At 36.0% G+C, this 13,598-nt stretch overlaps 1 protein-coding gene across 3 annotated transcripts in view; it reads left to right on the top strand.

Moving 5' to 3' along the window:
• NAA35 (N-alpha-acetyltransferase 35, NatC auxiliary subunit) overlaps nucleotides 1–13,598 on the top strand; it is a 101,258-nt gene that overhangs the window by 21,033 nt on the left and 66,627 nt on the right. For 2 of the 3 annotated variants that reach the window (XM_081237827.1, XM_081237828.1), the window contains exon 6: nucleotides 189–356. In XM_081237827.1, coding sequence (XP_081093953.1) covers nucleotides 189–356 — 168 coding nt within the window. The remainder of the gene's footprint in view (nucleotides 1–188; nucleotides 357–13,598) is intronic. The other variant, XM_081237826.1, reaches the window with a different exon arrangement.

The following is a 13,598-nucleotide window of genomic DNA, read 5'->3' as shown; positions in this document are numbered from 1 at the left end:
AGACTTTAGTTAATGAAAGTGAATTCTAACTATATTTTGTCTTTTCTGACCTTCCTTTTAATCATCTTTTAAATCTTGTGATTAATCATATTTATTTGGACCTGTGGCACTCTGGCCTTTGACTGTTGGATCAGACTTTTCAGACTCTGTGTATCACCTTAAACGTGTATTCTTTTATTTCTTTATAGATAACATGGTTAGAAGGCCATTCCTTGGCACAGACAGTATTTACGTGCCTTTACATTCATAATCCAGACTTTATAGAAGATCCTGCCATGAAAGCTTTTGCTCTGGGTATCTTGAAAATCTGTGACATTGCAAGGGAAAAGGTAAATAAAGCTGCTGTTTTTGAAGAGGTAAGATTTTGTAATACAAGGATTCCTGAAGCTCATTGACCACCTTATTCACTGTGAAGTATTTAAATGATTGTGTGATATGTATTTTTTGTCAACATTTATAGTTAAAAATAGTTTTTTAAAGTAATATGCTGTTGATGTTTACCAATATATTGGCTATAATAATCCAGTTTTCTCCAAGAAAGGACCTTCATCTTCATGTGTGTTCCTTTTGTCAGTACCATTCATTGAATATCCGTTATGTACAGACGTACTTTATTTTGGATGTTGTGGGGATTCACAAAGAAAATAGAAGAGATAGCCTCGTCCCTCAGGTCTCTTATAAATTATAACACAGAAGTTAATTTCAGTCTTTGGATAAGAGGGAGCTAAGGAAAACAAAGTTATGAAGAATAATTTAGAATATAAACGTTTTCTTCCACTTAGTACTAAGTACCTCATCCTGAGGAAGTGTTGTGCATTTTAGACATAGAAAGATTTTTTTCTCTTTATCATAAAACAAAGATTTCAGATACTGATATTTTAAGGAGAGATGTGATAGCATTTGAAACTATTGATAAGTAATTATTTTTGTTTAATTCTTTCCTTTGTTGAAACTGGGTTTTTTTTTTTCACACTGTTACTGATACAGAATAAATATCTTAGGCTCCAGCAATGGTTCAGTGTAAAGCTTTTCTAAATTTATATTATGTATATGAGAATAATGAAATATATGCCTAATGTGATTTTCACATTTGAATGTGTGGCTTATGAGTTGTTTTTGAAATACTGTGTACTTCTTATACACTCATTGGTTATTTAGCTACATATTTGAATTAATATGGATGTCATTATGGAAAGTCTTATCCATTTGGATGGAATTTTTTAAAAGATTAGTTTGAGTTAAAAAGTGAGAAGAGTCATACAAATTATTCTAAGTACATTCTCAAAGGATACCCAGAAAGACATAAAAAATCAGTGGGACAGAGAAAGGATTTTTTTACCAAATAATACTGGAACAATTAGTTAGTACTCTTGAAAATTACTTCATCAGCATTTTACATCTGCCTTAGTCCATTTAGGCTGCCATAACAGCATACCATAGACTGGGTAGCTTATAAACAATAATTTATTTCCCATAGTCTGGAAACTAAGAAGTGTAAGATCAAGGCAACAGCAGATTTGGTGCCTGGTGAGGGCCTGCTTCCTGGTTCATCTTTGCACTGTGGCCTCACATGGCAGAAGGAGGGGTGGGGAGCTCTCTGGAGTCTTTTTTACAAGGACACTAATCCCATGTATGAGGGCCCCAGCCTCATGACCTGATCACCTCCTGAAGGCTCCATCTCCCAGTACCATCACATTGAAGGTTAGGTTTCAACATATAAAATTTGACGGGACACATTCAGTCTGTTTATTGCAGTTGATTGATATGTCTTAAGTCTCGATCTATAGGTTCCCCCTCTTTTTTATTTTTTATTTTTTTAAGCCTTGCGACTTTTTGTCAAACAACTCTGTGGGTTCCTCCCAAAGGCCTCACCTCCAAATACTATCACATTGGGCATTAGAATTTCACATATGAATTTGGGAGTCGGGGGGGGACACAAACATTCAGTTTATAACAACATCAAAGTAAATTGTAGATAGAAAAAATATTTTAAGTGTAAAAAGTTATTTAAAAATCGGAAGACAGTTTATGGAAATAAAATGACCATTAAACATAAGATGCTTAACCTCTCTTTAGAACTGCAAATTAAAACTGTGAGATACCATGTTCTACCTGTAACAGGCACTCACATGCTCTGTGTGTGTGTGTGTGTGTGTGTGTCTGTTTGTGTGTGTAGGGTATGAATAGTCATTGTTTCCCTCTTTTTAATCTTTAAAAAAAAAAAAGTTTATTGGGCTTCCCTGGTGGCGCAGTGGTTGAGAGTCCGCCTGCCGATGCAGGGGTCACGGGTTCATGCCCCGGTCCGGGAAGATCCCACATGCCATGGAGCGGCTGGGCCCGTGAGCCATGGCTGCTGAGCCTGCGCGTCTGGAGCCTGTGCTTCGCAACGGGAGAGGCCACAACAGTGAGAGAGGCCCGCGTACCGCAAAAAAAAAAAAGAAAAAAAAAGAAAGAAAGTTTATTTGGAAATATTTTCCAAATAACAGCAGTTACAGTAACAGCACAAAGGACACCCAGATTCACCTGCTAGTAACCTATTATCTCATTTGCTCTTTCAGTTTTTCTCTCATGCATGTATGTATATATGTATTTTTTTTCTGAATCATTGCAGAGTAAGTTGTGTACATTATGATCTTCTTCCCTGAGACACATCAGTATGCACCTTGTAAGGAAAACGGCACTCTCATACACAACTACAGCACAATTATCAACCTCAATAAATCTATAATACCAATCCATTATCCATGTTCCATTTCTATCAGTTGACTCAGTAATGTCCTTCTTATCTTTCCCTACGGTATGGGATCCAGTCTAGGATCATGTCCTTCATTTAGCTGCATATCTTCATTTAGCTGCATATCTCTTTAGTGTCCTTTAATCTACAACTGTTCCTTATCCTTTTGTCTCTAATGACAGTGATATTTTTGGAAAATGCAGCCCTCTCCTGCTTTCCCTTTTTTAATAGAATGTTCCTCACTTGGGGTTTGTCTGCTCTTTCTTCATGATTAGATTTATATTATGCAGTCCTGGCTGGCATATTATGTGAGTGATGATGTGGACTTCTTATGGTATCACATCTGAGGCATACAGTGTCCATCTGCCCCTCAATGGTGATGTGATTTTATCACCCCATCAAGGTTTTCTCATTGCTATATGGTTACTTCTTAAAAAAAATTTATTTTACTGAAGTATAGTTGATTTACATTGTTGTGTTAATTTCTACTGTACATCATAGTGATTCAGTTATACATATATATACATTCAGTTATACATATATACATATATACACATTCTTTTTCATATTTCTTTCCATTATGGTTTATCACAGGATATTGAATATAGTTCCTGTGCTATACAGTAGGACTTTGTTGTTTATCCATCCTATATATAATAGTTTGCATCTGCTAATCCTACACTCCCAATCCATCCCTTGCCTACCCCCTCTTCCTCTTGGCAACCACAAGTGTGTTCTCTATGTCTGTGAGTCTGTTTCTCTTTCATAGATAAGTTCATTTGTGTCATATTTTAGATTCCACATATAAGTGATACCATATGGTATTTGTCTTTCTCTTTCTGACTTACTTCACTTAGTATGATAATCTCTAGGTCCATCCATGTTGTTGCAACTGACATTATTTCATTTTTATGCCTGAGTAGTATTCAACTGTATATATACCATATCTTCTTTATGCATTCATCTGTCGATGGACATTTAGGTTGTTTCCATATCTTGGCTATTGTAAATAGTGCTGCAATGAACATTGGGGTTATAGTTTTGTCTAGATATATGCCCAGGAGTGGAATTGCAGGATCATATGGCAACTCTAGTTTTTTTTTTTTTTTTTTTTTTTTTTTTCTTTTTGCGGTATGCGGGCCTCTCACTGTTGTGGCCTCTCCCGTTGCGGAGCACAGGCTCCGGACGCGCAGGCCCAGAGGCCATGGCTCACGGGCCCAGCCGCTCCGCGGCATATGGGATCCTCCCAGACCGGGGCACGAACCCGTATCCCCTGCATCGGCAGGCGGACTCTCAACCACTGCGCCACCAGGGAGGCCCGCAACTCTAGTTTTTTGAGGAACCTCCATACTGTTTTCCATAGTGGCTGCACCAGTTTACATTCCCATATGGTTACTATATCTAACCTTGCATACATAATAAGCAACCTATAGGGAAACACTTTAAGATCATATAAATATCCTGCTCATTAAAGTCTCTCCCTGTATGTTTAGTATCCATTCATGGTACTTGCTTGGACTAATCTTGACTGTGTTGGCTGCAAAACGATGATTTTGAACTCTAGCACTCCCTCCACATTTATTAGTTAGGACAGGATTCCATTATAAGCAAGATTCATACATTTTTTGATGGGAGTGTAAATTCATACAACTTTTTAAAAGAGCAGTTTGGTAGTATCTATGACTTAAAATGCATGTCTTGTTTCAGCAGTTTCACTTTTAGGAATTTAGCCTATAAATATATTTGTGCTTATCCCCAAAGGTCTACGTACAAGGACATTAATTGTAGTAACTAAAGTCTGGAAACTAATGTCCATCAGTAGGAGACTCATTAAATGACACTACACTCATACAGCCAAGTAAGTGTTGTGTAACATTTACAAAGGAGGAGGTAGGCTTCCTTACACAGATGAGATTAGATCTCTAAATTAATGTAAAATAAGTCAGGTGTAGAAAAGCATGTGTAGCTTGCTACTGTTTTTGTTTTCTTTTTTCTAAAGAGATAGGTAGTTAAATCTTCATACACAAGAAGATAACTAGGGTATTTGAGGGTCAGGGTATATACTTGTTTGTACTACTGGAATTTTTATTATATGTGTGTATTCCTTTCTTTTTAAATAAACTAAAAAAATTTTTTTATGATAGAAGTAATCAATCAAATTTCTATATAGTCTCTGGACGAAGGACTTACTAAGAGATGGGAGAAATCCTAAAGGAAAGGACTAATAGGAAGAAAACTGATAGAAAAAATTTTTAGGAAAAATATAGACAACAAAATAAGCAATTTTTGTGTATTAAGATCCCATTCAAATAAAGCATAACACTAAAACCCGAGTGAATAAATGCACAGTAAAATAAATAGCTCATTCATAGACGAAGGTTATCAAATGGCCATAATATTTAAAAAATTTAGGCTCAGTGTAATCCAAGAAAAACAAAATAATAATTAGTTCACTTTTCATCTACAAAGTTTTTAAAACTAGAATATTCAATGTTGGTAAGGATGTAATATGTTGGCCCTTTTTTTTTTTTTTTTTTTACTAGTTGGGGGTATGCATTAGCATAGCTGTTTTGGAAAACAGTTTAGCAATGTATGTATCAAGAGTCTTAAACATATTGACACCATTTAAACTAGTTAGTTCACCTCTAGAACTCAGCCTTAAAGAAATTATTAGAAATGTGGACGCTTTATGCCCAAATACATTAATCAGTGTTTTTAATAGTGAAAATTGGTATCAATCAAAATGCCACCATTAGTGTTATGGTTGAAATAAATTATGGTTAATTTATTACACATAATTGATTACATGTAATGAATATATAGTGATGACAAAGTATTTAATATCATGGAAAAAGGCATACTTTAAAAGATTAAGAAGGCAGCACACAATGTAATCAATTATGTAAAAATAAAACTGAAAAGAAACATAAACAAAAGTTAGCTCCTAGGCTGGAAAGATGATATTTTTTCTGTTTTGCTAAACTTTTCAGATTTTCCAGATAAATTTGTCTCAGTTTTAATAATTAAAAAAAAATTGATCTCCTAGTAAAATCCGTAAGAGGCCTGGTAATGAATAAATAAGAACGACTTAAATTATTTGCTTGTTTGAAATGGATGCTTCAGAAGTTCCTAAATGATTATGTATTTTGTCTCTGCTTTTTTTTACTCCTGAACTGGAGACGTTTTCAGTTGCCTAAAGATGTTTCTTTCTCGATATCTTGCTCACGTGCAAATGGGAACCACAGTTCCCCCATCAGATGGCTTTTCCTCTTGGATTCTGTATCTTGTAAAATAGTGTCTTTAGTGTTATCTTTGATTACTTTTTTTAACCTCCAACATCCAGATCCTTTTACCTTGCAAGTGCCTTGAATCTGGGCACTGTTTTTTCTTCCCTCTCATTGTTCCTGCTTTAGTTCATGCCTGTCAGCTTTAGGTTAGGCTCCTGTGAGAGTTTCTGAACTCTACTTTCTGGCCTAGTCTTTTCCCTCTAGTCCATTCTCCACTTGACCATCATTTATCTTCTTAAAGGTAATCTGGTCATGTTCAGTTTTGCTATTTGACTGTTTTCACTAGGGTGTGTATTTTAATGAAAGTAATAATAGTTGTACATAGTATATAAAATCGAATAGCCCGCAAGACTTACAATGAAAAAATTATAGTGCTCTGCTCTTTCCTTATCCATTCATAATAGTAGTCAATTTTTGTACCTTTTTCTACTGTCTACTTCTATGTTTCTGTATAATAGGCTTATATTCTAGTTTCTGGGTTTAAGGGTTTATCAGTTTTTAGCTATAGTATAGCAGCACATTTTTAGCATATGTTTAGCATTTATACATTACCTCCTCCTCACTCCAAATAGTAATTCACTTTGTGGTTAAATCATCCAATTCTGACATTATTGTCATTGTATATATATTAATGACAGATGACCCAGAGTAGTGTATGCTTTTTTTTCCTCATACAAATTTTTTTTTCTTGAAGTTAATAACTACCTCTTCTTTTTGGTTTGCTTAGTTTTATGTGTACTTTTCCTTAATTCTTCGTTTCCCTTTATTATTAAACACATCAGGTAATCTGTATATATCATCATGTATATAAACATCTATATATCTATATCTATCTATCTATATATATATATATATATCAGGTAATTTATAATTTTTGTTTTGAAATGCTCTTCTTGAACTTCTTTGTTCTCTAGCTTCAGGCTGGGTCAGTTGCTTTCTAGGCCCACTGCACAGCTGTCATCCCAGGTTTCTCTGCACCATTCTCCTGGGAATTCCATTTCCCTTTCTTTTTGTTAGATCCCTAGTTACCTGAATCTCGTGCCTTTATTGTTCTTAGTTTATTACTTTGTGCAGTGTCTCCAGTTTCTTCGGGGAGACAGGGAGGGAATTTTTCTTTGAGACCTTGCATGTCTGAAAATGTCTTCCCTGCCCTCACACCTGATTGATAGTTTGGCTGTAATGGATTTCTAGGCTGGAAAATAACTTCCTCAGCATTTTGAAGGCTGATTTGTAATCCCAGTGTTAGCATCCTGATTCTTTACATGCGACTCATGTTTTCTCTTTAGAAGCATTTAGGATTTCTCTTTTTAATGACCATACCTTAGATTAGTCTTTGAAACCCCTTAATGATCTTTGAAGTTTAAAGCATCCTGTTCTTAGACCACCACCTCTATTTCTAAATTACTTGTGTTCTGATTCCTAGAGTTCTTCACTCCTATTTGGACTTCAGTTTATTTATATCATCGTTTCATTGTTATTAACCTCTTGACCCTCTTTTCCAAATTTAAGTATCATCATCCTTTATTACAGTCATTCCCTTGCATATACTTTCAGCTCCCTTCCTCTCTTGCCTTGTTATACCTCAATTCTAGTTGAATCTAACCCTTTGCCTACTCTGCCCTTAAACCTGCACATCTCAGTGTGACTGGAAAAAATTGCATTTCCACTGATTGGTCCTACTACCATTTCATCACCAGTAACTGCACGTAGGCCCTCAGTGCTCCCTAGCAATCATTACATTTCCCTAGTTCATTCACTCCACTCCCCTCAAACTTCTTACACTTTGACCATCCTCACTTGAAGCAAATGACCTACCTTTCTATTGCACTGAATAAACAGAAGCAGTCTTCCCACCTACCTGCATATGTGACCTCTTTTCTGCTGCCCTTCTGTTATGTAGATGAACTTTCTCTGCTCCTAAGAGTGATCCCTTCTGCTTGTGCTTTAGATTCCATACTCAGTCTTATATTCAAAGACATGGGTCTACCCATTCTCACCTTTATCCCTTGAGTAATGAATTTGCTGCTCTACTGGATCATTCCTTTCAGCATACAAACATGCTTTATTCATGTTACTCAATCTCAAAAATACCATTTCATGGCATAGTCTTGTCCTTCAGCTTCTGCCCATATCTCAGTTCTTTTCAGCCAGTATCCTTAACAGGTGTTCGTACTCACTGTCTCTGGTTCTCTCCTCTTTTCTCTGTTGAATCCACTCCAGTCAGGCTTTGAACACGTGTTCCACCAAAATTGTGACATTATGGTCATCAAAAATCTCAGTGTTGCTAAACCCAGTGGTTAATGTTTGGTCTTAAACTTGACCTATCAGAAGATTTTGACATAGTTAATCACGCCATCTTTGAAACAAATTATTTTCTTGGCATTTAATACGTCCTTTATCCCTGGTTTCTCATCTCACTGGTTGTTCTTGTTTGTCGTCTCATTCTCTAAACCAGCAGTATCCAATAGGAATATAATGCAAGCCACATACATAATTTAAAATGTTCTAGTAACCATGGGTAAAGTTAATTTTAATAACATTTTATTTATTTAGCCCAATATATCTAAAATACTACTTCAGTGTATAATCAGTTTAAAACTATTAATGACTCTAGCTGCACAGGGTATCCTGTGTGGAGGATACCAATCCATAGTACTACCACATCTGGTTTTTATTTAGTATTTCTACCCATGTCTGTGGAAAGCTGGGCAAGACACTAATGGTAGGGTATTCTCTGCCTGCCACTGGACCTTGGAAGTGGGGGAAGAGACAATTTACAAAACAGGAAATGCATATGGCTTACAAAATTACGGGAAAAGAATTTTTTTAAACAACTCACTAATGATCCAAAAATGCATGTTAAAACTAGGTACCATTTTTTTGGCCTGTGAAATAAATGGGTATACATTTGAGACAACCTGAAGCTTGCAGCAGAGCAATAAAATGGACAGTTCTTTTTTCTTTTAATCTTTATTTATTTATTTGGCTGTGCCGGGTCTTAGTTTTGGCATGCAGGATCTTTTAGTTGTGGCATGCGGGATCTCGTTCCTGACCAGGGATCAAACCCAGGCCCCCTGCCTTGGGAGTACGGAGTCTTAGCCACTGCACCACCAGGGAAGTCCCTAAAATGGATACTTCTTTTCACTGTTGGAGAGAGAATAAATTGGTCCAGATATTTTGGGGGAAAAATATTAAAGAAATGTTTTGAATTCTTTTTTTTCTACTGAATATTCTCAATCTGGTATGTATTTTATACTTACAGCACATCCCAGTTTGAACTAGTCTCATTTCAAGTGCTCGGTAGTTATGTGGCACGCAGCTCTAAACATTGGTGTGACTCAGGCTCAGTCTTTACACTTCTTTATCTATACTCTGATGATCTCATGCAGTTTCATATTTTTAAATTCTGTCTCTGCTAATGAGGCCAAATTTATATTCTTAACCTAGGCTTGTTCCCTAAATGTCATATTCATATACGCTGCTGCCTGTTCTACATTCTCACTAGGATGTCACACATAACATTTCCAAAATGAAGCTGCTGGTTTTCCCCTTGCTTCCAACTTCTTTCTTCTGTAGTCTTCTCAATCTCAGCAAATGGAACTCCATTCTTCTAGTTGCGCAGACCAAAAACCTGGGCATCATCCTTAACTCTTCTCTTTCTCCCATACCCTGCATCTAAACCCTCAGGAAGTCCTTGGCAAACTACAGCCTGCAGACCAGCCCTGCTCCCTGTGTCTTTTATGGTCCTTGAGCTAAGGATATTTTTTTTCCTTTTAAATGGTTACATTTATATAGTTATATAAGTGCCTACTCAGTATTCTCTGTTTTGCCACTTGGTCTGCAAAGCATAAAATATATATAATCTGGCCCTTTAAGAAAAGATTTGCCTATCCTTAATTTGTACTATCTGTTTATTGATTTCATTAGCATATGCTGGACATTGTGGCAAGCGCTGGGAATAAAATGATGGGCATATCACTTTGCTGTGCAGAGTGAGGATGGGAGTCTAAGAGCTCCTTTCTTAGACATCCAGCTTCTTATTCCTCTAGCCCCACATTTTTTTTTTTAATTTATTTTATATTTGGCTGCATTGGGTCTTTGTTGCTGTGCACGGGCTTCCTCTAGTTGCGGCGAGCAGGGGCTACTTTTCGTTGCTGTCTGCAGGCTTCTCATTGCGGTGGCTTCTCTTGTCCAATTACTTGGCATCTTCCAAAAATTGCTTTATGTGTCTTGAATGTTGTCTTCCATTCTCTTTGTCTTCTTTGTTCTTTGGAATTCAAACTTTTCATCCCTTTACTAATGATTTCAAGAGGTGTAGTGGAAATACCACATTTAACCAAAAGTCCATTGTTTCTACTGCCTACATGATAAAATTCAAAACTCTTAGAGTATCTCTTTTTATCATCTGGCCCCAATTTTATTACTCATTTTTTATTACTTCTTAGTTTTTTTATTGAGTTATATGGCATATGACATTGTATAAGTTTAAGCAGTATGGCATATTGATTTGATGCATTTATATTGCAAAATGATTGCCATAGTAGCATTAGCTAACACCTCTGTTGTGTTACATAATTGTCATTTCTTCTAGTGTTGGGAACAATTAAAATGGAGTCTGTTAGCAAGTTTAATGTTTATAATAGTTTTGTTGTCTGTAATCACTGTACTGTATATTAGGTTTCTAGGACTTACTAATCTAATAGTTGCAAGTCTGTACCCTTAAACAACATCTCCCCAATTCCCCCACCCCTAGCCCCTGGTAAACACCATTTTACTCTCTGCTTTTACGATTTTGGTTTTTTTAGATTCCACATATGAGAGAGATCGTACAGTATTTGTCTTTCTCTGTCTGACTTAGCATAATGTCCTCAGGGTCCATTAATGTTGCTGCAAATGGCAGAATTTCCTTTTTTTCTTATGGCTGCATATATTCATTGTATAAATATACATCTTCTTTATCCATTCATTCATTGATGGACACTTAGGTTGTTTCCATACCTTGGCTATTGTGAATAATGCTGCAGTAAACATTAGAGTGCATGTCTCTTTGGTTACCTGTTTTCATTTCCTTTGGATATACATATACCCATTAATGGGATTGCTGGTAGTTCTAATTTTAATTTTTTGGGTAACCTCCACACTGTTCTCCGCAGTGATTGAACCAGTTTACAGTCCCACTAACAGTGCACAAGCGTTCCCTTTTCTCCACATCCTAGCCAGCATTTGTTATCCCTTGTCTTTTTGATGATCACCATTCTTATGGGTGTGAGGTGATACTTCATTGTGGTATTTATTACAGGTGTACCTCGGAGATATGGTAGGTATGGTTCCAGGCCACCACAATAAAGCAAATATTGCGATAAAACGAGTCACACGAATTTTTTGGTTTCCCAGTGCATGTTAAAGTTATATTTACTATAGTGTAGTCTGTTAAGTGAAACAGCATTATGTCTAAAAAAACAATGTACATACCTTAATTAAGAAATACTTTATTGCTAAAAAATGCTAACCATCATCTGACAATGCAGGGTTGCCACAAACCTTCAGTTTGTTTTAAAAAAAATGCAGTATCTGCAAAGTGAAATAAAGTAAAATACAGTAAAATAAGGTATGGCTGTATACCTTTTTCTTCTCCCCTGGCATTTTATTCTTCAGCTGGTCCTATATATTATTCTCTTTCATTATCCCATGCTTGTGCAGAGGATGTTGCTTCTGACTCTTAGACCTTTTCTCTTCTCCTTACCCTTTTAGGGCAGAGTCTTACTTATCTTTAAACTTGGATCCCAATCTCCTGACTTCCCCAGACTTCAGTTTTGTTCTCTGTTGTTCTTTAGCATGTTCTTCTGTCACAGCTAGTGACAGAAGTCTGTACATGCTGGTCTGCATAGAACAGTCCTGCCTGACACCTTTTGTCCTGGTGTAATTATTATAGCATTCCCTCTTACTCTTAGTAGTATACCAGCTTGAATATGGATGTGATGTTTGGAGATACTGCTTCATTTTGTGAACATGAAGTGACAGATGTAAAAATCTAAAAGCTTAGGATAGTGGAGCCGAAAGAAAGATTACTTTCTAATATTCTAATGTTCATGTTATTTGGCATGCTGTAAATCTGTATCACTTAAGTCAGTGTAGTTGGATTTTTCTCTTACTTGCAGCTGAGCATATTTCTAATACAATAGTAAATAAATGAAACTATATAAGTTCTTGGCTTGTCTGGCAAAGAGTAAACACTATTATCCATTTGATGTATATCTTTCCAAGTGTTTTTGATGATATGTACCCAGGTGTATTTTAATTAACATGATGGAATTATGTAGACTGTTTGCAACTTGCATTTTCCCACAGATTATAGAGAATAGATTTCTGCACATACCAGCACATGTAGGTAGGTCTACCTCATTGTTTTTATTTGCATTGCATTGTTTTGAGGATATAGATTTTGAAGAACTATCTCTGGCATGAATCATCAAAGGATGATCAAACTAGTAGACAAAAGTGTAATGAGACACAGGATTTGTACCTAGCCTCAATGTATCATCCCACAAGACATTTATTAATTACAAAAGGGAAAATGATAAGGTTACAGTGTAGACACTTAGTATCTTAGCCAAGTGGCCAGAATTAACCACCAGTAATGGGATAAGTCAATACCATGTGTCTCCAGATTCAGTGATCTAAGAAGGACACAGCATCACTTCTGTGTTATTCTGGTCAAATATCCTATCAAATATTAAATTGATTTGAATTTTGGAAAAACATAAGACAAACCCATATTGAGGGACATACACAAAATAACTTTGGCTTGTACTATTCTAAAATGTCAGGGCATGAAAGACAAGGACAAAAGAAATGTTCCAGACTAAAGAGACATCAGTTTCCTGATTTGATCATTGTACTGTGGTTTTGTAAGAGAATGATTTTTGTTTTTATAAAATCACACTGACATTTACAGATAAAGGGGTATCATAGTCTGCAACCTAGTCTCAAAGGTTTCAGGGAAGAAAAATAGAGAATTATCATGTAAATGTGGTTTAATGTTATCATTTGGGGAGTATGGGTGAAGGGAATATGGGACTTCTCTTTACTATTTTTGTAATCTGAATTTTTTTCAGAATAAAAGTTAGAAAAGCCTCTGGGGAGTGAGACCACATAAGTTTGTGTTCTTACTCTGTCGCTTACTAGCTCCGTGGTTTTTCGGAATTTAACCTTTCTATGCCTCAGTTTCCTCATTTATAAAATGTAGTTTATAAAAGTACCCACCTTAGAGCATTATTGTGAGGATTAACAAAGTTAATACAAGTAAAATGTTTAGAACAGTGCCTGGCACATGATAAGCACTTAACATTAGCTGCTATTAGTAGTTGTAGGAGCAGCAGCAGCAGTAGTATTCCACTGTATGTACAATAAATTACAAGCCACTTACTAATGGACATTTAAATTGTTTCAAGTCCTAATCTGAATTATCTGTGCTCATGTTTTACCCTTACTTGTACCCTTACTAGGTTATCCAGTATCTGGTCTGTGGTAGGTACTCAAATTTTAGTTGAATGAATCAGATTATTTTAGGAGCCCCT

The sequence above is a fragment of the Mesoplodon bidens genome (assembly GCF_964165515.1).
Source record: "Mesoplodon bidens genome assembly, chromosome: 6".
Classification (NCBI taxonomy): Eukaryota; Metazoa; Chordata; class Mammalia; order Artiodactyla; family Ziphiidae; genus Mesoplodon; species Mesoplodon bidens.
The sequence above is the reverse complement of the archived record's forward strand: the minus strand, read 5'-3'. Positions and strand labels throughout refer to the sequence as shown.